Source organism: Maniola hyperantus, chromosome 5 (genome assembly GCF_902806685.2).
Source record: "Maniola hyperantus chromosome 5, iAphHyp1.2, whole genome shotgun sequence".
Lineage (NCBI taxonomy): Eukaryota > Metazoa > Arthropoda > Insecta > Lepidoptera > Nymphalidae > Maniola > Maniola hyperantus.
Genome location: NC_048540.1, coordinates 9,128,796 through 9,152,997, shown reverse-complemented (window position 1 = coordinate 9,152,997; position 24,202 = coordinate 9,128,796). Strand labels below are relative to the sequence as shown.

Here is a 24,202-nt window from a genome sequence, read left to right as displayed (position 1 = left end):
GGATTGGATCGGATCTATCGGATCAAGTTGGAAGTCGAAACTTGGAATAGATATTTTAACGGAGAGTTAACTACGCTGTACAACAACCCTATTTACTTATAGTGCACGACACTTCATACATTCATTTTTATTTCTTTTGTGAAATAGTTACATCGAAGAACGATTTCATGTTTTAGTGTTTAAAAAAAAATTAATAATGCCAATCAACCGACCGAGCAATCGACTCACAACAATTTTTGACACTCACATGTTTCTAGTTCCTACAGTGCGACAAAACTCTCTTGGCACTCGAATCACCGACTCGAATGACATTAACAGGGGGGCGCTGTTGCAGAACAAAGGTGAATATTCAAACAAGAACATAGGGCACACTCTCGGGACACTAGACGGGAACGTTAGTTCCGATTTTCACCACGCGCCATGATAGTCTTGTCACTCTGTAAACTTACCCATCGCCACGAATATGGTTAAAACAAAATTATTTCATACCACCAATAGATGGCGTTGATTTATCTATTACTCTATGGTTTTATCCATGAACTCAGTCCATGAAGCAAAAAACCTGACATTGGCTAATCTGTGTAAAGTCAGAAGATGAACCAAAAAAAAAGAAAAGCGGAAATACGTCACAATTCAAGCGGAGACAGACTGCAATATTGATTATGGCGCGAATGAAGTGAATGAAGACTAAAACCAAATAAAATCATGGAAATTACATAATTGAACGACTAAATATTAGTTTAAAGAAATCTTTAAAATGCCCCAAGGAGGATTATCTGATGTTCAAAGTGAATATTTAGAAATCGGCGAGTATAATTTTTCATGGCCCGGTGAAAATGGAACCTTTCATGATTTTGGTTCTATGAACTATACAATGCCGTCAGGTGTGTATATCTACATATTAAATATTATCAAGATGAAATTATAAGACAAAAGGTATAAAAGCTTGAACAATATTGGCAATCTTTCGGCCTGCTATATTTTGTACTTTTATAGGACCGTGGTATTGGCCGTGGTGTCCCCTATGGCGAATTCCACAACATCCATTATTTCAGGTTAGTTAATTTAAGTAGTAAACTACCTAAGTAGTTATTTAAATTAGGTAGGTACTTAAAGTTTATAAATATATTCATTATAGATATAAATAATTTGTACTACTTACCTATATTATGATAAAAAAATATTTTGAGATAGCATTACATTTCAGTTGAATAAAATGCAACTTATTGAATTTAGCTCTCAAATGTGCTGTTCGTGGCTGCCTTTTGCGCTCCAAGTACAAAGAAAGGTCAACTTTGGATGCATACCATTTTAATTTTTGGTGAGTGATCTTTTTAAGCAGTTACGTTAGTTTTTGTCTCGGCTATGATTGAATAGCTAAGTATTTATTGCTCGTATTTTAGGTAGGTACTCTAAGTATATAGGTATATATTTTTTATAATATCGCCCATGGCACCCCTCTCGTGCGTTTGCACCCGCTCGCACCACCGCTTTTTTGTTTAGGGGGGGACAACGACTACCTGACGTCCTGGGAAAGACATCGGGCTATGCAGGATTTTCACCTACTAAAGCCCGCTCGGTGGCCTCTTCTGGGCTAGTCGGCAGTGTCTACACTAATTGGTGTTAAGAGCTTCCGAGATGGTCCAAACGTTGCGTCAATCAAAAATATAAAATCGTATCAATCACCGTCAAGGACCTAAATGCTTGACTCAAGCATCGGTCAAGCATTATAAACAGTCAAAATTCAAAGGCTCTAGCATAAATCTACGATCTTGACATTCTTGACGTCAAGCTGCTTGACCGTCTCGAAAGCTCTCTCTTTACTAAACAGTGGTTGTCAAACGCCTCTGGACATCAGTGACGGGGATTTGTTTTTTTATTGCTTTTAAGGAGGATCCCACGTCGGCGGCTTCTGAGCTGCTCAGCTCGCTGGTGTGTATGTGGATCAAGTTGAAATTGAGGCTCGGCAGCTCGGAACGAGCCGTTCAACTTTATCCAGGCACACACGAAGGTGCACGCAGGTGTGGATCCTCCTTTATCTACAGCCCGCGAAACCAAAGGTTCTGTCAAGCCAATTCACGCCGAAATGGATACCTCCGACTCTCACTTCGTGCTACAAAATAGATCGATAAATCACACTCTGCGCAGCAACAAGAGGACTTTTTACTTGACATCATTGCACTTAATATTGTGTTCGCACGTTGTTACATAGGAGGCCTATCACTGATGTAGGTGCAGTGCAACGATCGCAATCGCCTTTGATTGGCCGGTACTTTCTCAGCTTTCTCACTTATTGGCTGATATGCATGTAGCAATGATTGATACAACTTTTTCGTAATCAACCGACAGGTTTCATGCTTTACTCGGTGTGGGCGTGGCACGTGATTTGTTCCCCTGATGCGTTCTCCTGGAACTTTGGCTTCATGTTCCTGAACCTTGCTCAGGTGGTCTACTTAGTCTACGAGATGAGACCTGTCAAATTTGATCCTGAACTAGAAGAGGTCTATCATACACTATTTGAACCTTTCAAGGTAGGTAGGTGTTTTGCTTATTTTGTTACTAGTTGTCCGCGAATTCATCTGTGTGGAATTTTTGTTTAAGCTGTGAATCTAAGCTTTTTACCTGTCTATCGTCAGCAATAAATGATATTACATATAAGTTATATACTTACCTATCTTCAGAATGCAAGCTGTCTGTGGTTTAGTTGTGAAGAATCTGTCTGTCTTTCTATATATTTGTATATATAGAAAGACAGATAGAAAATAATTTTAATGAGAATGTGAAATTTAAAGGTCTGACTGACTTTACGCTGCAGGCTTCTTCATAGGGAACTTCGTCTTTTGTAAGAATATTATTCTATATTGAGAAACTAATAATGGTAGGTAGGCTGTAGGTACGTACCTACTACGTATGTGATCCAGTCCACAGAGTTTTGTTGTTGCAGCAAATTCAGATACCTACCCATCTAAAAGTTTAAATTAGTTTAAAACAGGTCAGGTTTCTCGTCCTGTTCACGTGTAAATCTCGTAAGTTCATTTGAAAAGTTTTAAATTAAATTAGATTTATATAATTCCATCAAATGAAATTATTAACTAGACTTGTGACGATGGTAACAAACCCGTCTACGGCTCGGGCTTACCACTCTTATATACAACCTTCCTACAATGTACCTAGGTACTATTACTTATTGCGAGATGCTTTGCCATATTTTGCACTCATAATTTTTTAACTCGTTTACAGTCGTAAGTAGTACTCAAATCAAGTAGTATATCAAATCTTTGAAAAGAGCAACTGCCGAGAAATTGTTGGTATTTCTCGATAGGAAAGGCATTCCTAACCAGTGGTAGATGAATTTGACGGTTCAAAGTACTTGTAAAAGTTTAATTGAATAAAACATATTTTTATTTATATTTTATTATCCCGGAAAATCAAAGAGTTCCCACAGGATTTTATAATTCATAATTCCACGCGGCTTCGTCCGCGGGCATCATCTAGTTTACTTATACCTGAAGATTCGTAGCCATTCGTAGCACATCAAACATAGTTAAATTAATTTTACTTAATATATTTTTTTTAAAGAATATTAGCCATATTAAATGACTAATATTCCCCTTTCCTCTCCTATTAAGCGTCAGGCTTGTGCTAGGAGTAGGTACGACAATAGTGAAACGGGCCGGATTTGAACCGTCGACCTTTCGGTTTTCAGTCCACTCCTATACCGGTTGAACTATTGAGGCTATAAATTTATTTATTTATTTTATTTATTTTTATTACTACCCTTTGCACACTCTTATAGTGGATAATTTTTAAAGACACCTTTAAAGTCACAAGTTTAATGGTGTCTGGCAGGGGCTTGCCACGAAACTAAGTGTCTGGCAATTCATGACGTGATTTCTAATATTATTCCGAAGAAAATAAATATAAAGGAAATTGACATACTTTGACTTACTAAATGTTTTTTATACCTTTACTACCTGTTATATCTCAAAGCCACCATGATCCAAAAAAAAGTTCCTCTTAGTGTTGTGGGCAATACGCAGAGAAACTTTCAGCTTTTATAAAAATTACGAAGGTCTGGCACGCGCTGGCTCTCTCTCTATAATAGCTCTGTATCTCTCGTGCTCTCTCCTATGAGAGACGAGGCCTTTGTTCTGCAGTATATCTATTATAGTTAGTACTAAGTATACCTATCAATATTACGATGTACTTTACATAGGTATCAAGACTTCAGTTTAAAAGGATGGTGTCGCCGGACTTTGCACACGTGATGTCGCTGCACGCCGGCGAGGCTTACGCCATGCAAAACCTTACCAAGACCGACCGGCTGGGGCTTTTGCTCTCTGGAAAGGTATCATCTAATTTTTAGAATAGGGATGGTGATGGAGGGATGATGGATTTAGAATAGGGACAAATCAATAAGCGGTTTTAGCGGTACTTTGATATGCCACAAACAAGTCGATAGCAATTCTATGAAACCGAACGAACTCAGTCGCACCATTTTGGTTCGGAACCCTAAAAACTAATTGAATAGGTAGATATCATCATGATCAATCCATCGCCGGCTCACTGCAGAGCACGGGTCTCCTCTCAGAGTGAGAAGGGTTTGGCCATAGTCTACCAAGCTGGCCATGTGCGGATTGGTAGACTTCACACACCTTTGAGAACATTATGGAGAACTCTCCAGGCATGTAGGTTTCCTCACGATGTTTTCCTTCACCGTTACAGAAAGTGATATTTAATTACTTAAAACGCACATAACTCCGAAAAGTTAGCGGTTCGTAACCGGGATCGAACCCCCAACCTCTGATTAGAAGGCGGACGTCCTATAACCACTAGGCTATCACAGCTATGATAGATGATATAGGTAGATATAGGTACACACCAATCAAATTGTTACAACTTTTAGCCGTAACTTAGGTCTGAAATTGAAGTGTAAATAAACGAAGTTTATTATTCAGAATCGCGTGCTTATTGCAATGTTTGAGAAGCAATCTTGAAAACATATACTTACATAAAACACTATTTTGAAAGTTGAAACTAAATTACCTATTTACTTAGCAAACTAGACGTTGTTGGCAAGGTGTTGGCACTTGATAAAATTTCCTCTAAAATAATATGAAGTTACTACGCTTTTAAAGCAGGGGAGGGGTAATTAAAACAACACACTGCCAAGTGATTAAGAAATTAGGTAAGATTCATAACTATAAGGCTACCTTTTCCTGCTGTGCATCGGACATATTAATATCTGTTAGCTACTTTGATGTATAGGATACTAATATGGATGAAAAGCGAGTAACGTGTGTGAAATTAATTAACTTTGGTGAAAAAGGGAAGCTAAGCTTTAAAATATAAAGCGATCCCTTTGGTGAACTCATCGTTCGCTACTTAGTACATAGGTAATAGGTACATATACACAGCACATCCTAGGTGAACAGGCAGCCTTAAATTATACGAGCGCAGCGGATGTCGGTTGTTTATTTTATGTTATGAATGCCCAACATGCTAGACGAATCCAACAATAATAATAATCATTGATTGAAATCTAATAATGTTGTGTGGGCGTTTGTGCCTTTGGGACGATGGAACATAATGATGACATGAATATACCTACCTACAAACACCCTAACGAAAGTAATGTACATCGAAATTTAGAAGATGGTAGCAGATTTGTAGAGCGTTGTCGCTGTCGTTGAGACCGACAAAACGTCATAGGTATGAGTGACAGAGACAACGCTCTACAAAGCCGAAATGTCATTCTAAAGGCCGATGTAAAGTAGCAATGGCGAAGGGTGAAAATCTGAAAAAGGGAAGCCGGAAACGTACTTACTTACCTAAAAGAATATCAGCTGTTCCCCATCGATTTTTGTTTTCACAACTTAATTTAGAAAAATTACTATCTTTACGTAACAAGAAATCTGTTAAACAACAATCTATGTGAATTAAGGCCATTTCTGATTTTGACTTACCAAACTGAATCAAAATTACCGTGAACTTACACTTATTAGTTATTAATCACTATCCCCAATTTATTATATCAAAATAAAACACCACTAACAACTTTAAAATCAAACAAGCATGGCCGTTCACAAAAACAAATGTATCGTTAATCATAATTCATGTGCCATAACTATGTACGTAGATAAATTGGATGCGGGTAGGTTCTATATACTTATGTATAATATCCTATAGGAACTCGTAGCTGGTATGTCTGAACTCTGAAGTTTACGCTTCCAAGCTACAGTAAGCTTATAAAAAATTTAAGAATAAGGTAAGAGCTTTGAACTTGTTGATCAAGTACGAGTAGATATTTACGAGAACTGCAATTCCACCATTACCGTATCTCACAGCTTATCTTGCAAGAATCACTTCTCTCTCTCTCCGGTCGTTCCTTCATTGCTGAAGATCGTGGTCCTGGCAAACTACCCTCGAATGGCTTATCTGTTTCCATCGGCTTCTGTCGGTGGCCATTTTTACAATGTGATGAAATCCACACCTGCTAGACTCCTTTAGCTGGTCGGACCACCTAGTTGGTGAGCGGCCTCTCGGTCTTTTGCACTCAGTGTCACTTAGGTGAAACTATTATTCTCAGCGGTTCAAATTATGCAAATTGCAGGCTTGTTTCATGGATCGTTAGACACAGCGGGCATATTTAAAACAATTTTTGTGGGTGCATGTGCCAATATTTGTCATGTACGTACGACTAGATACGATATGCGACTGACTGCCCGGTGGAAATTTGTTTTTTAACGGAACCATTGTACCGTTCCGCTATTTCTATGAATTTAAAAATTGTTTAGAAATTTTCTTTAAGGACTAAAGTGTAGGTAAAAAACTAAGTACATACTCTTAATTCTATAAAAATGTTCTGAGTAAGGATATAAATCGGAATCTGTACGAGAACCAGGTCAAGTCTAATTTTAATTTTTTTAGTATAATAGCGGAAATTCTCAATTCGGAGCGTTTATTTTCTAAATTATATATTATATACGATTTCTTTGACGTTTCTGGACCAATTTGCAATTTTTTTAATCAATAGAAGATGTTTAAAATGTGGCCTCATGTTTTTTTGGATCCAACTCCTTAAGGCAGCTCAGTTCGGTGCTTTCTTCATACAAACGTAGGAGGGAAAATACAACAATATTCGATATTGTACGCACAAAACTAAGAATTATATCGATTTATCTCGTCATTATCTAGGTTCAATGATATCTAAAACATTTAAAAAAATATTGATTTAAAAGTTACGAGCCTCAAACGATTCCTATTTTAACACTAAATTTATGTCAACTTTGGGCGTAAATAAATAAGATTAGGAATAGGAAAATTCTAAAAAAAATTATCATTAGACATAGTTTATTTATTCATTAGTTGAAATAACTTTACTTTGCAAACCTAAATTCAGTAGTTTTTTCTCAAAAATACTTTTCCCAAACTACTGTTCAACCCTTTTCAAGCGCTAGATTTCGGCTAAAATCATCATGCTTCTCACCCCAAAACATTAGACACCGCGCGGGTGGCGGAGGGAAGGGCCAGCCCAGCGGCGCGCGGCTGCGCGTGTAATATTGTGGTTTCTATGACGACAACTGTTGTTATTAATATGTTTTCAAAAACAAAAGTCGTAATGATTTTATAAAATTAATTTTTATTCAGTGGCTATGCAAATGTGTAGAAGATTGAGCAGAGCAGAGTCAATAAGTCCTTCAAATACTTATTGCATTTTGTACATTGACCTCTGGAATTTGAAATTTGGACACCAATTTTATTCATTGGTTTATTGACCTGACTTTGTTGTTGAGGTCCTAGTAGGGATATCTACTCGTGTGGTCCTAGTACAATAGGTAAGTAACTTTGTTTAGTTATTTATTTTATCTAATTTTAAAAAACCGGCCAAGTGCGAGTTGCTCGCGCACCAAGGGTTCCGTACTCAGGTATTTTTTGACATTTTGCTCCATAAATCAAAAACTATTATGCATAAAAATAAATAAAAATGTGTTTTAGAATACACACAATACAGTAAAGCCCTTTCATATAATACCCCACTTGGTATACTTATTATACATTGAAAATTGAAAATACTAATTATTTTTTCATTAACACACTTTAATTTTTTTTTGTAAGTTGTAATCACAAATCTATGGTTTTTGGATTTATTCCTTTACTTGTGCTCTAAGACCTACGTACCTACTAAATTTCATGATTCTGGGTCAACGGGAAGTATCCTATAGGTTTGTGTGACAGATACGACACAGACGGAGAGACGGACAGACAGACAGACAACGAAGTGATCCTAAGGGTCCCTTTTTTCCTTATAAAGTACGGAACCCTAAAAAGGTACCTGTATATGTATAATAATATAGGTAGGTAGGTACCTACCTGGTGGTATTTCTTTGTATTTTTAGGGTTCCGTACCTCAGAAGGAAAAAACGGAACCCTCTGTCTGTCTGTCTGTCGGTCCGTCTGTCCGTCCGTCCGTCTGTCCGTCCGTCCGTCCGTCCGTCCGTCCGTCCGTACGTCCGTCAGTCCGTCCGTCCGTCCATGCGTCTGTCGGTCCGTCCATCGGTCCGTCTGCCCGTCCGTCTGTCCGTCTGTTCGTCTGTCGGTCTGTCCGTCTGTCTGTCTGTCCGTCTATCTGTCTGTCTGTCTGTCTGTCCGTCTTACAAATAAAGTACGCAACGCTTCGTACAAATAGTACTTTTTTATTTATTTACTACCTGACGCCCGCGACTTCGTCCGCGTGGATGTAGGTTTTCAAAAGCCCGTGGGAACTCTTTTATTTTCTGGGATAAAAGAAGGCAGGTCATGCCTGTCGTAGAGGTGATGGCCGTTGGAGCCGGAAAGTTCTTGAGTGGAGACCGCGTAGGTATAAGTAAGCGTAGTGTGGGACGCCTTCCAGCACGATGGACCGACGATATACAGAGGCTGGCGGGAAGTGGCTAGGTGAGGAAGGCTGAGGACCGGGTGTGGTGGCGCTCTTTAGGGAAAGCCTATGTCCAACAGTGGACGACCGCAGGCTGATGATGATGGAAAAAATCACGTTGATCCGTTGCACCCCTCACACGTCCCTATCCGCCTTCTCCACTCCTGTCACGCTGGCGAATAAGTTTGGAATAGAATAGGATTTCGATGGAGTGCGTGGATTTTTGTGAACGGAGTTCAACCATGTAGTCGTGGTTTGGTACAATAGTAAATGGTACAATATTAATTCACCAACAACAGTTCCTAAAACCCATAGAATAGGAGTGCAGTACCCTGCAGCATCAGTATTGAAGAGTTGGAACTTAAAGTTCAATAATGGTATATATGTTTGGCATCTACAATATTATCTCACAATCAACAGTGGCTTAGGAGTGCAATACCCTGCATCATCAGGGTTGAAGAGTTGGGATATCGAGTTGAATTATGAAGTCGTTGCTTGGTACCTAAACCAGAGATAGTTTATTCTAAGCGTACCTTTAATATCAATTCAACATCAACTATTCCTAAAACAGCTGATTGAAATCCAAAAGTACAAAAGCTACCCGTGATTATTATGATGATGGTTGAGAAGTTGGCACTTGAAGTTTTAACATGTATGGTTTCTAACAAAAAAGAATGAATGAAATCGGACTACGCGTTAATGAATTACAGCTCAGTATACATTTTAACTTTCAACCCCTCTCCTAAGGGAACCATGCTGAATTTCGGGATAAAAAGTATCCTATATCCTATATCCTCATAGTATGACGTCAAATCGTACCAAGTTTCATTGGAATCCATTCAGTAGTTTCAGCGTGATGCGCGGCCGTGATACAGACAGACAGACAGACAGACAAAAATTAAAAAAAATTTCAGTTTTGGGTTCAGTATCGATTATAGAGTGCCCTCGAAAAAAAAATTTCAAAATATCTTCAATGTACAGAATTTCACCTGTTACAGTTTTATTATAAGTAATAAAATAATAATAATAATATTGATTCAGATACAAGTTAGCCCTTGACTGCAATCTCACCTGGTGGTAGGTGACGATACAGTCTTGCTTACGACTATTTCGGATCGGAAATTCTTGGATTCAGGTTAAATGCAGTGCAAAAAGAGAGATCATTAGGATTCCGTACCTCAAAAGGAAAAAGGAACCCTTATAGGATCAGTTTGTTGTCTGTCCGTCTTACAAATAAAGTACGCAACGCTTCGTACAAATAGTACTTTTTTATTTATTTATTCAGATACAAGTTAGCCCTTGACTACAATCTCACCTGGTGGTAAGTGACGATACAGTCTTGCTTACGGCTATTTCGGATCGGGAATTCTTGGATTCAGATTAAATGCAGTGCAAAAAGAGAGATCATTAGGATTCCGTACCTCAAAAGGAAAAGGGAACCCTTATAGGATCAGTTTGTTGTCTGTCTATCTGTCAGTCTGTCAGTGTGTCTGTCAAGAAACCTGTAGGGTACTTCCCACTGACCTAGAATGATAAAATTTGGCAGGTAGGTAATAACAGTTATAACACACGTAAGGGGAAAAATCTGAAACAATGAATTTGTGGTTACATCACGAAAAATAAATAAAAATGTGTTCATTAACGAATAGTTAGTATTTTCAACTTTCAAGTAAGATTAGTAAACCAAGTGTGATATCATATAAAAGGACCTTACTTGTACATCAAAAACCGATTTTATTTATTTTTATCCATACTAATATTATAAATGCGAAAGTGTATCTGTCTATCTGTCCGTCTGTCTGTCTGCTAGCTTTTCACAGCTCATCCATTTAACCAATTTTGATGAAATTTGGTACAAAAATAGCTTGCATCCCGGGGAAGGACATAGGCTACTTTTATGATAAATAAGATTTAGTGGATACCGCTATTTTTCTGGAAATAACGTTAGATGCGAAACTTCAATGGGGCTCTCATATAAATAACTTATCGAACAGACAGTTCTGCTGCATATGCGGTAAAAAAGATTCGCCAGTTGACAGACATAGAAACGGCGAGACTAGTATATTTTAGTTACTTTCACAGCATTATGTCATATTATTAGAAAAGAAAAAGAAAGAAAATAAAAAACGTTTATTTTTTAAAGCTGTACCACACATTACCAGTTACCAACTGGTTAGGTTATCCCAGCGCCTCTTATACTTGAGTAATAAAGTCAAAAAACCTCAAGTAGAAGAAGCGCCGGAATAAAGTATGTCATGTGTGGCACAACCCAAAAAAAAAGGTCCCTACTCAGCATAAATGCATATTGTCTTGCACAAGTACAAAAACATACAGCGCTGGTTTTCAGTAGAAACCCTGATTCAGATGGCACCACGGAATTATTATGGGGTAATGCTGCTGATATAAATTCTATTTTTGTGCTGCAGAAAAGGGCTGTTCGAGCCATATATAGTATGGGACCACGAGAGTCGCTGAGAACTAAATTTAGAGAAGTTAAAATTATGACAGTGCATAATCAATATATTTTTGAAAATTTATTGTACGTATATAAAAACATAAATAAATTAACAAAAAAAGTGACTGTCATAAGTTCAAAGTGACTGTCATAAGTTCAAAGTTTTCATAAAACGTAAACTAATTAAAAAATCCTATTACATTGTAAAGGATTATTTAAATGATAAGCAAGCTTGGGAATGAGTTGCTCGGCTTTGTGATAGTTCTAATAAGTTTAATTTATGATTTTGTAAAGTGGTGATAATAAAAAGAATACCCGGCTGAGTTAGCTGTGGGCTCTTCTCAGTCTTGGGCACGTTTGGAACCCTCGTAGCGTTTGCGAAATAATTATCACCACTATATTTTACAAATCCAACAACTGACAATCGAAAAGAGTAATTTATTACCTATTTTGAACAAATCATTTGACTTTGACTTTTGATCCCGGAAAATCAAAGTTCCCACGGGATTTTTAAAAAACCTAAATCCACGCGGACGAAGTTGCGGGCATCATCTAGTGCATAATAAATAGTTTTTGATTTATCATGCAAAATGTCAAAAAATACTATTTACCTATTTATTTAATTTTATTTTTCACTAGCTGCCCCGGCGAACTTCGTACCGCCTAACAGTCGATTCTTTTTCAGGAATTTTTTAAAAATTATCTCTCCGTAAGAACCATATTCGTACTTCAAGGAATATTATAAAAAAAGAATTAGCGAAATCGGTTCAGCTGTTCTCGAGATTTGCGATCAGCAACACATTTAGCGATTCATTTTTATATGTACCGAAATTCTAGTTACATAGTAGTAATAAATTAAGTTACATTGTAAATGCTTATCTCTAAACGGAGATTTAGAGATAAACATTTTACTATTGTAGTACGGAAACCTCGGGGCGCGAGTCTGACTCGTACTTGGCCGGTCGGTCTGTCGGTCGGTCGGTCGATTTATTTTAGAATGCATCGTATCGACAGCTGGTGGTAGTAGTTTACATATATCCTACTAATATTATAAACTAGGTGAAGCTATGATAGCCTAGTGGTTAGGACGTCCGCCTTCTAAACGGAGGTCGGGGGGTTCGATCCCGGGCACGCACCTCTAACTTTTCGGAGTTATACGCGTTTTAATTAATTAAATATCACTTGCTTTAACGGTAAAGGAAAACATCGTGAGGAAACCTGCATGCCGAGTTCTCCATAATGTTCTCAAAGGTGTGTGAATTCTACCAATCCGCACATGGCCAGCGTGGTAGACTATGGCCAAAACCCTTCTCACTCTGAGAGGAGACCCCTGCTCTGTAGTGAGCCGGCGATGGGTTGATCATGATGATGATGATGAGGTGATGCCCACGACTTCGTACGCGTGGATTTAGATTTTTAAAAATCCTGTGGGAACTCTTTGATTTTCCGGGATAAAAAGTGGCCTATGTCACTCTCCAGGTCAACCATACCCATGCAAAAATCACGTCGATCCGTTGCTCTGTTGCGACGTGATTGAAGGACAAACCAACGAACCAACAAACAAACACACTATCACATTTATAATAGGTGTAGTGATGTGTGTGTGTGGATGTTTGGATGTTTGTTACTCAATCACACAAAAACGGCTGAACAGTTTTGGATGAAATTTGGAATGGAGATAGATAAAAGTGTTAATTTAGGGTATACCCTAAATTAACACATAGGCTACTTTTTATCCCGGAAAATCAAAGAGTTCCCACGGGATTTTTAAAAACCTAATTCCACGCGGACGAAGTTGCGGGCATCAACTAGTAATAAAATATAATTTGGACTTATCCGAATTCCGAAAGTCAGGGTTGTCAAATCACACTTTACATTATAAAGGCGAAATTTTGTATCTGCGTGTGTGTGTGTATAGGTTTGTTACCCTTTCACGCAAAAAGTACAAGACGGATTTGGCTGAAATTTGAAATAGTGATCGCTTTTGAAAGAGTTCTCGCGGGATTAAAAAACCACTATATCCTCGCGGACGAAGTCGCGTATATCATCTAGTTACAAATATAAGTATGTAGGTCATATTGTGTGCTTAGACAATTTAATTATAAACTTGAGTTTTCGTGTAACAGAAACAAAAATGGATTGGCGGAAGAGGAAAAAGAAACGGTTTAGACTCGCAAAAGCTTCTCGCAAAAGCAAATCCCTTGCAAAGAGGAGATCTATTAAAATTCATCAGAATCTTTCCAAACCATAATATTATCTTGTGATGATAATGCCATTACTTTTTCGGGGTTATTCCCGTGCGTCACACCCGACGTGAGTAACAATGTGACTCGACGGGAATTTTATTTGACTGAATATGTACTTTTCCGGGATGCTGAATTTGATAATGACATTTATTTTCAAATCCAAAATAGCAGACATGCACTTTTCACAAAAAATAGAAATGGGTGTCGTTTTCAGGGTTTCCAGGATGCTGGTTTTGATAATGACATTTTTTAATCTAAGATGGCGGGCCAGCACTTTTTATAAAAAATAGACGCGAGTGTCGTTTTCAAGGTTCTCCAGGATGGTGAATTTGATGATGACATTTATTTATTTTTAATAAATACTTATATATTATACTTCTATTTTAGTGGATCACGGGATTTTCTTTGGCAAGGAAACGACAAAGCAAAAAGTCGAATTGAATTAGATTATGATGCTATCACACCGTACCATTTAGAGCCAGCTTCTGAAAGTTTGACACTGTGTTTGTAAGTTGATATTATTTAGATACTAGCAAATGCCCACGACTTCGTCCGCGTGGGCTACACAAAATTTCGAACCCCTATTTCACCCCCTCCAGAGTTGAATTTTCAAAAATCTCTTCTTAGTGGATGCCTGCGTCATAATAGCTATCTGCATGCCAAATTTCAGCACGATCCGTCCAGTAGTTTGAGCTGTGCGTTGATAGATCAGTCAGTCAGTCAGTCAGTCAGTCAGTCAGTCAGTCAGTCAGTCACCTTTTTCTTTTATATATTTAGATTAGGAATTAGGATTAGGATAATATAATTATTATGTTACTAGCTGCCCCGACGAACTTCGCACCGCCTACAGTCGATTCTTTTTCAGGACATTTTTAAAATTTTTCTCTCCATAAGAACCATCCCCGTACTTCAAGGAATATTATCAAAAAGAATTAGCGAAATCGGTGCAGCTGTTCTCGAGATTTGCGATCAGCAACACATTCAACGATTCATTTTTATATAATAATATAGAGATTTACTATTTGTTGTCAGATTTGTCAATGCTGAATTATGTTGTATTTTAGTGACTCAAGACATTCCTTTTAGAAGAAAACAAGGAAAATAAAATGAATGTGCCCAATATACGTACCACTGAAATCCAACATGATGCTGCAACATTCAATTCCGTACTAAATATTGAAAGGTCTACCCATACCATACTTGTAAGTTGTTATGCTATGTTTTTTGCATACATTCTATATAGATAATACTCACAATATATTTACGTTGATTGTATGTTTATTAATTCCAGAAATGAAATGGAGAGCTTCAATAGTTCTGCGTCGAATGATACATCTAATGTGACTGTTGAAACAGAAAATGATACATATTGTGTTTATGTGTGTAGTGGGCTTTTAGAGGGAAATTGAATTGTACCTACTTCCTACTTATAAAAATAAAATTTTCATTTTTGAGATCAAAGTGGAATTTATTTAGACTTTTTTATACACAAGTAGATGGTATATATAGTTTTTAGTCGCTACTAATAGATAAGTGTAGGCAACAAAATTTATTTTCACAGACAAACGAATGTGTAATCATGTGTTCCTAATAGGTAATCCGCCAGCACAGAGAATTCAACTCCTAGAGTACGCATATACAAGGATTTACATGAAAACAAAATCGTAAAATGTTGGCGGGGGACAGGGGAGAATGCTTTGTTGTGATTGGTGGACTGACTAATAAAAACAATGTGCGGAATGAGGGTACCGAACGGGCGTGGGCGATGATTCATTTAAAATTCCGTGGGATCACCACGATTTAGCAATGCAATTCCTTAGGTACAGCATCAGGGTCGAGAAGTGGGTCTTCGAGTTCAATGATAAAGTCTTTACTTGGTAGATATAGGTACCTACCTCTCAATATCAATTTATAACCGACAGTTTCAAAATCCCATAAGTTTTGGTGGTCATGTCCCCTGCAGCATCAGGATTGAGGAGTTGAAATCCACATTTTATATAGGACAATGTTGCAAAGTTTCTTTATCAATTAAAAAAAATACGCAAATCGGTTCAGAAATCTCGGAGATTTCTGTGTACATAGGTAGAAAAACACAACTCCTTTTTTAAAAGTCGGTTAAAAAAGTATCCTTTGTTAATTCTCTACTTGTCTGTAAAAGTCCCGTCAAAATAGGTTCTGCCGTTCCGAAGATTAGCCCGTTCAAACTTCAAACAGACAGACAGACAGACAGTTTTTAAAAACATTTGATTCAGCTGTTATGGTACAGTTCAAATAACAATATTATGAGCTTGCGGTAGTTATTTCGAAATTACAGACAGACACTTCATAGAAGTATGGATTTCTATAATATAATATAAGTACGAGTTGTTTATACACGCTGAGGTAGTAGTTACCTAATAGGTATGTATGTAAGTGAGATTTTATAGTATTCATCAAAAGATAAGTAGGTAATCATTATCATTCAAAAAAAATTTAAAAATATCTATTTCAGTAGGTAAAACAATTTCACATAGTGCGTAGTAATTGGGACCATCCCAGTAAGTGTTTTAGTATTGCTACGAGTACTCGTGGCAGGCGACCCCGCTCTTCCATAAAATCTTATACAATAATAATTGAAATAAGTAGTTCCTTCATAAATCATATATTTACAAAAATTCATCGGTGACATCTGTCCAACTATCTGTGTGCCATCATCAATATATCCGGACGCTAGTGTGAGCGCATGCACTCGCTACACTGCTCATCACTGAGTCTATTTCTTTCTATCACAATGTTAGGTGAAATAGCATACAAGTTACCCACGTGGGCCGAGCAGTTCGGACGTGCATCCAGCGTCACCTTAATCCTGATGCTGCGGGGTTACTACCCACCTTAGTCATGGAGATTCAGGAACTGCTGATGGTGAATTAATGTTAAAGGTACCAAGTAACGACTTCATGATTGAATTCCGAACTCATTAACCTTGATGACAGCACTCCTAAAGCATAAAGATTCAAGAACTGTCGAATTTGAAATTTGTAGGCAGGTACCATCGACTTTATTGAACTCCAAACCCAACCTTCACAACCCTGATAATGCAGAGGACTGCCGTATTGAGGGACTTAATGGTGATTTGATATTATAGGTACCATTTTGCCATACGATCAGTGATCACCAATAATAAACAATGCCATGATATTAATATTCTGTCAATTATCCACTTGTGTAGGTAAACGCTTTGACTGGACATCAGTTCCTACATCCAATACTGCCCTGTGAGTTTCTGGACTCACCGGAGTTTGAATCGAGCCGAGCAACTATCGATGACAAATTTAAGGTAAGAAGTAATATCTTACCAATGATTTTACCTGATTCCATAAGTTCAGTAAGACCATATAGTAAGAGGTATTCAAGTATCTGACTTACTTAGATGTAGACCTTACAATGCAAATGCATTCAAGTAAGGTCTACATCTCCTGAGGATGCTCTGGTGGCGGGGCGAAATGTGCGTCAATTAGTGTGTTTTGGGGGATTTGTGTGGTGCTGCGTGGTGGTAGTGCGTATTGCATGCTTGGGAGCTGGCTTTTTCTACATATTTTAGCAAATTAGTAAGAAATACTATTTAGTTACTTACAAAAAATGAGTAAGTACCTAATACTATTCAGTTTAGTAGTAGTAGTATTATGTTGTACTATAGCTTATGCTCGCAACTTCGTCCGTGTGGACTACATGCATAATATAAAACCCCCCATTTAACCCACTTATTGATGGAATTTCGAAAAATCCTATATTAGTGGACTATTTACAAAGAACAAACCCTCCAAATTTCATGTCTCAACACCATCATCATCATCATGATCAACCCATGACCGGCTAACTACAGAGCTTAGGTCTCCTCTCAGAATGAGAAGGGTTTTGGCCATAGCCTACCTGGCCAAGTGCAGATTGGCATACTTCACACACCTTTAAGAACATTATGGAGAAATCTCAGACATGCAGGTTTCCTCACGATATTTAATTGCTTAAAACGCACATAACTCTGAAAAGTTAGAGGTGTGTGCCCGGGATTGAACCCCCGACCTCCGACTAAGAGGCGGACGTCTTAACCACTAGGCTATCGCCACTTTCTAATTATCTGGGTGTCTTGTATTTCGTAACATTTAATTTATTTTAAAATTAAAAACAGGAATTAGGTACTGATTTCATCATTATGCCATACTGATATACCTACCTACAGCGATACCATTGGTGGGTATTCTCCTTTCGTCGAAATCGGTTGAATGGATAGACCGTAAAAGGCTAGCAGACACAGACACATTTTCGTATTTATATAATACTCTGTATGGATTTTCCTTATGTAGGTAAAGCACTTTAATAAAAAAATTACCTAAACCATATTGTATATTCTGTATATATAAAATTTAAAGTCCCGACTGACTGACTGACTGACTGACTTATACGAGTATATCAACGCACGGCCCAAACCGCTGGTCCTAGAGACATTTTGGAGGGTGTGGTCTTTGTTAAGAGCAGTAAGGCGATTGTCTAAAACCTGTATCAATCATTATTACAATCTCAATTGTTCTGATTGGCTGAATTTGTGCGATTCTTGTTGCAACAATGCATTGTAGCAAATAGTGAGCGAGCATTAACCAATCAGAGATGATTGCGATCGTGACATTGTAGCTGTCAAACAACCGCGGTAGGGTAGCAGGTATCCACTAAGAAAGGATTTTTCGAAATTCCACCCCCTAAGTGGGTTAAATGGGGATTTGAAATTTATGTAGTCCGCGTGGATGAAGTCGCGAGTATAAGCTAGTATTTCATAAAGATACTGTGCCATTAAAAAAATATTGTGTTTTCACAGTTATAGTAAACCATAGCGTAACATAATAGCTATTGCAAATAGCGTTTTATGGGCAATTTACTTTCGAACATATACGTCATAGTAAGCTTTCGTATCATCTACCCCCTTCCGGTGACCTAATTGTTGTCAGATACGGTTGTATAAAAGCTAAAGTGGCTATAAATGCAAGAAACTGGGTTAAATATCGATGAACTCAACACTAACACTTTCGTCAATGCGCCGACACACGCCGTCCTGTAAAATTGCTTGTTTAGCATGAACTACTTACACCTTCTATATAGCACGAGCAATTTTCTGAAAGCATTTGCTTAGTAATTAAGTAGTAGGCCTGCGCGCAAACTAAGAATAATTTTCGTGAAATGAACTTCGAACTTTCGAAACATGACATTGGCTTGTAAGTAAAATATTTATGTCTTTGCATTAGAAGTTTTCCTAGCCAGCTCCCCAGTTAGCACTAACCATACAAACGTAGATTGGTTCTCATTTGAATACTAACCAATCAAACTCAATTAAATTTTGTAGACACGTTATTGAAATTAATATCTGTGGCTGTAGTTTGCTCGATTTTCGTAAAAATTCTAGTAAAGTAATAAGAGCTATTTGTTTGTAAATCCTTGAGCCCTTAAAACGTAACTAAAAATTTCATTTAGTTTGATTGGATTAGATAATTAAGCAAAGAATGTCTTAGTATAAGTATAAATTTAATAAATGACCAACTAATAAACCAACAAACAAGCACACTTTCGCATTTAGGTATAATAATATGATTGATATGGATAGAAATAAAGATGGGTAGAGATAAACATTTATGAAAGCGATTTTTTTACGTACCTAATTGTAATCAAAGCTTTTTCTTAGGTTTCTATAGTAGCAGCTTCATCCTGCCGCTACTTATACTGGCAGCGGAGTTCATTGGAATATTTATTCGTGAAGGAGCCCTACCTCGCTTGCGTGGTCACGACATTGATCGCGCGTGACATCACCACTAAACTATACGCCATGAACAATAAGATCGTGACGGAAAGGGGCTCGCATCTAGACATTCGGCTGCCAAGTATATCGCATGCATTAGCTCGCAGCCCAAGGAGACTGCGCTCTGCCAACAAGCCGCCGCCGCCGCCCACCACAGTGCAGCCGGTCCCGCCGGAGAAAAGATCCAGTAGGTCAAAACAAATGTTACATAATCCTAGCTCATCATGTTCTTTTATCATTTTTAGATCATTATTTAATTGATTTTGTAACATTATTAAAGGATGTTTATTTTTTAATTTATTCTATGACAAGCTAGCCTTTAACTGGTGTTAAAGTTTATTGGGTAAGTATTATTAGTATTAGTATTAGTAGTACTAGTATTACCCAATATATGAATTGGGTAAGTGCAGTCTAGATGGAAGCGAACTAACTTGAAAAGGGTAGGGTACAGCAGTTTAATAGCAGTCAAACCGGTCATACCCCTAATCAGTTTCTACGGAATCGTACCGATAGTCCTTGCTTGCCGATATGCTTCTTGAAGAAAATTGTGAAATGTTTGAAATAAAAATAGGTACTTTTGCATTGTCATCTATGTTACATGTCATCTACTCTACCACCCTACTTTAATAAGTACGTCTTATACCCTAAGTATTACTTGTGACTTTGTCGATCATATCGCCCGCCCTTTATGTCCAAATGTCGGCTCAAGGTTGCTTAGTTTAATATACGGGCCCGCCTAAGAAAATGCACTTCGATATTTCTGGTGTTATAAACCTAACAAAAGGTAAAAATACCTAGCAAATTTTTATTTGTTTACTAATGATTTCCGCGATGCCGAACGCGTAAATTCAGTTTTTAAAATTCCTCTCGGAACTCTTTGATTTTCCGTCCGGAAGTCCGTCTCCGGGATGCAAGCCGTCAAAATTGGCTAAACGGACTGGCTGTAAAAAGCTAGCAGACAGACTGACATACCTACACACTTTCGCATATATACTTATTATAGTATGGATAGTAGGAAGTATGAATTTCTTGAAATTGAAAATTGAGCCATCGATTACCATTGAATGGAATCCAACTCATTAGCCTCTTGGCGAAGAGCCATGGCAAAAATATGCGTAAGAGGGAGTAATTTATGTTCGCTCTAACTTCACTGTAGCAAGCCGTTAATTTGAGAAAAGTTAAAGAGGACATTCACTTGACATACTTTTTGCTTCATAATTGACCTAAATTAGAAAAGGCGCGACGAGCTTTTAGATGTTCGTTAAATATAAATGATAGCAAGTACCTTCCTACAGGTGAGCCTCTTTAGGGAATATCTTAAACCACGAAATATGGGAGTAAAATTCGTTCTTTTACACGACTAAATTCTTTATTAAGATACTTTACTTACCTACATAGTTTTACTCACCTAACGTTTTATGCTTACTCATCTAATTTATCTTATGAAGGAGAAATCGCGTTATATGGGATCCTTTTGCTAAAATAGTGTAAGTATATAGTCTCATCTGGTGACAGAAGGGCTAGCTCATTTTTTGCGCAATAGATCAACCTGGCTGTCAGTCAATCTCTTCTCAGTATTCTTGGCACATTCCACACGGGCATGATTTGTATAGTAATTAGATAAGGCTAGCTTTAAGTTTTATTGCAATATTTAAAAAAAACAAAAAAAAAATTGTATAAGTACCAGTAAACATAAAATAGGTCTAGTACCAGCTATCTAATTTTTAGGCATTAAGTTATATGAATCAGTGATTTTCTATTACTTCTTTAAGTGTAATTATGTATATTATTACTTACCTACGTGTTAGTGCCCTTATTTTTAGAGTTCCGTACCTCAAAAGGAAAAACGGAACCCTTATAGGAGCACTTTGTTGTCTGTCTGTCTGTCCGTCTGTCTGTCAAGAAACCTACAGGGTACTTCCCGTTGCCCTAGAATCATGAAATTTGGCAGATAGATAGATCTTATAGCTGACATTTGGGGAAAAATCTGAAAACCGCGAATTTAGGGTTAGATCACACAAAAAAAATTAAATTGTGGTCATGAACTAATAATTAGTATTTTCAACTTTCAAAGGGAGTGACTATATCAAGTGGGGTATCTTATGAAAGGTCTTCACATGTACATTCTAAAACAGATTTTTATTTATTTTTATGCATCATAGTTTTTGAATTATCGTGCAAAATGTCGAAAAAATACGGCTGTAGTACGGAACCCTCATTGCGCCAGCCTGACTCGCACTTGGCCGGTTTTTTAAGGAGTGTTTTTACTCGGCTAATTTCGTGATAATCTAGTGTCATCTAAGTTTAAAATAATGAAGCCACAATAGAAGTTTAATGACATATTATTTTATTAGTTTATTTTGATTGAAATGTCGTAATTAATTTAAAATTATCATTTGTAGATTATTGGTCAAGAGACAGTGAAGCCGCAGCAAATATCGCCAAACGCAATGGCGTAGCAGCAAACTATCCTGACGAAGACGAAGAACTCGTACCTCTAGCGGCTCACGAGGCCCCCGCGGCTTCTTCCGACGACCTGTCAGTCGCTGACAGCTGTCCGGACACCTCCTCGAAGTACCACAGCTGTGAGGCAGTCGAGACCGACGATGATCTAAGACATTGACAAAGGGACGATGATTTGTCATCACTATCTCTCGACAGTATGGAGGAACAGGAGACGACGCTTACAGTTTGCAACACTAAAACAGTTTCTTCCGTTAGCCTGTTTGCAATAGAGGATCCTAAAGTGCTGACAGATCAATAGTTTACTGGCTTGTGAATATAATATCGTGAACATTGAGACTTCATAAACGTTAGTTGAAATGTGTAATATTTCAGCTTTCATTGTGCGTATAATAATATTCTCTACGATCAAGTGTAATTTGCTTTCGCGAACGTTAATTTGGATAAAATTTTGCTAAATGATTTTATTTGAACCTACATCATATTAGGCAATGGTTGGGGCGTTTGTGCACTCATCCGTATTCGGCTCGTATTCGTGTTTTAATGTAGGCAAAAAGACGACGATCCGTTTTTTGCCTACATAAAACACGAATACGAACCGAATACAGATGAGTGCACAAACGCCCTTAATACGAAATCATTTCTAGAAATTACATAAGACGCAGAAGCAGAACATATAAAGCTTGTAATAGGAAAAATTGTGTTTAGCTATAATCTCATAGCCTACGTACAATGTACGAGATTAAATTATTATTATTGATTTTTATTTATTCTCATAGATTTTAATGTTGGTTATAACAAAATACTTATTATATTATTATTGTTTACTGCAATGTTGTAGTTTCATTTATCCTCGTAGGAAATATATAAAATTGAATAGACATAATGTTTTGAAGCAAAATAGTAATTGACTAGAAGGAACGAAGATTGAACAACGGTAACTAAGCAGAAAGGCTACTTTGTCTACGACAAGATGTATTGAAAAATACAGTAAAAAGAAACTCTGGTAACGGACCACCATTTTTCGAAGCACGCTCGAAGGTGTCAAAAGGTGCATAACCCCCGAGCGATATACCTACGTTATACCTACGTACTTATGTTATGATGTCAGACACAAGCGTATGAATTTGTCTCATTTTTTTAAATATCTTTGATAAAAAGTAAAAGCTACAAAATCTAGTTTCTCAATAACGCAATCCATTACCTACAGTGTTTCCCAATAAAACATTGCAAACAGCACATACGTCTTTGTCACTAGAATGACTGGAGATTGTATCACAGTTCCACTAGTCGTAAAGCTTGAGCCACTCCCAACTGAACGTAACATCCAATTAATGGTGCATGGTAGAATAACAACACCATTAATTAATGTTAGCTTTTTTTATTATGCATTGCTGTTATGTATGAATGAAACACGGCTTCGTGCATAACTGACTGTATTTCGAATCGCGCGGGGGCGCTGAACTGTAGTTGATAGTTCACACACACATCCATAGCTAACTAAGTAAATACTTTGTATCACTACATACATCACAATCATTGATGTTGGAATCCCCCTCAATAATTGCAAAAAATGCATTTTCTGTACCCACTTTGCATGCTGAAGTTGGAACTTGGAATATAAATAAAATTGATCACAACAAATACATACTTATCTGTAGTGTGTCTGTCTGCTAGCTTTTCACGGCCCATCTGTTGAACCGTTTTTGAAGAAATTTTATACCTATTGCGACAAAATACATAGGTTTGATTCAGTGGATAGGTAGGTACCTGGGATAGGTAGGTAAATGTAAGGAAAGGAATATGTACGTATTAAACCAAAGGTAGGTATAACTACGTACTTATACCTACAAAAGCGTGTTTGTTTGTTGGTTTGTCCTTCGCGTCGCAACGGAGCACCGGGTCAGGGTGATATTTTTGTACGGATATAGGAAGATCACAGGCTACTTTTTATCTCGGAAAATTTAAGAATATCAAAGGAATATTAAAAACCTTTATTCACGTGGACGAAGTGGCAGCCATCAGCTAGTACCTAATATCATAGGTAGGAATGTAAATGCGAAATGTGAGTCTTCTAGCTTTTCAAGGTCCATCTGTTTATCCGATTTCAACACTTCGTACAGAAATAGTTTGCATCCCGGAGACAGATAAAGGTTACTTTTTGTCCTGGAAAATCAATACGTTCCCACGGATTTTTAAAGTTCCTAAACCAACGCGGATGTAGTCGCGGGTATCATCTAGTACAAATGTAGTTGTTACTCATATATGCATGGTATATGAGGTGCTAATGTAATTACACATTT

General features: G+C 37.5%; 1 protein-coding gene across 2 annotated transcripts; it reads left to right on the top strand.

Annotated features, from left to right (window-relative positions):
* The first annotated feature begins 141 nt into the window (after positions 1–141).
* Positions 142–22,708, top strand: LOC117982402 (popeye domain-containing protein 3-like). 2 transcript variants are annotated; one of them, XM_034968755.2, is made up of 8 exons: positions 146–884; positions 997–1,055; positions 1,237–1,321; positions 2,350–2,531; positions 4,217–4,348; positions 16,827–16,934; positions 19,323–19,623; positions 21,839–22,707. In XM_034968755.2, the coding sequence occupies exons 1-8, from the start codon at positions 758–760 to the stop codon at positions 22,057–22,059; spliced, it is 1,215 nt and encodes a 404-aa protein (XP_034824646.1). In that variant the 5' UTR covers positions 146–757; the 3' UTR covers positions 22,060–22,707. The 2 variants fall into 2 exon arrangements, with proteins under 2 accessions (XP_069354586.1, XP_034824646.1); XM_069498485.1 differs by lacking the exon at positions 4,217–4,348 and having other exon boundaries at positions 142–884; positions 21,839–22,708.
* Positions 22,709–24,202: the final 1,494 nt, after the last annotated feature.

Bases quoted from the DNA above. Each gene is read 5' to 3' on its own strand.
- LOC117982402 (XM_034968755.2), top strand. From the start codon at position 758: ATGCCCCAAGGAGGATTATCTGATGTTCAAAGTGAATATTTAGAAATC. The intron at 4,349-16,826 runs GTATCATCTAAT...CCACTTGTGTAG, and splicing joins GGCTTTTGCTCTCTGGAAAG to GTAAACGCTTTGACTGGACA. The intron at 19,624-21,838 runs GTAGGTCAAAAC...TATCATTTGTAG, and splicing joins CCCGCCGGAGAAAAGATCCA to ATTATTGGTCAAGAGACAGT.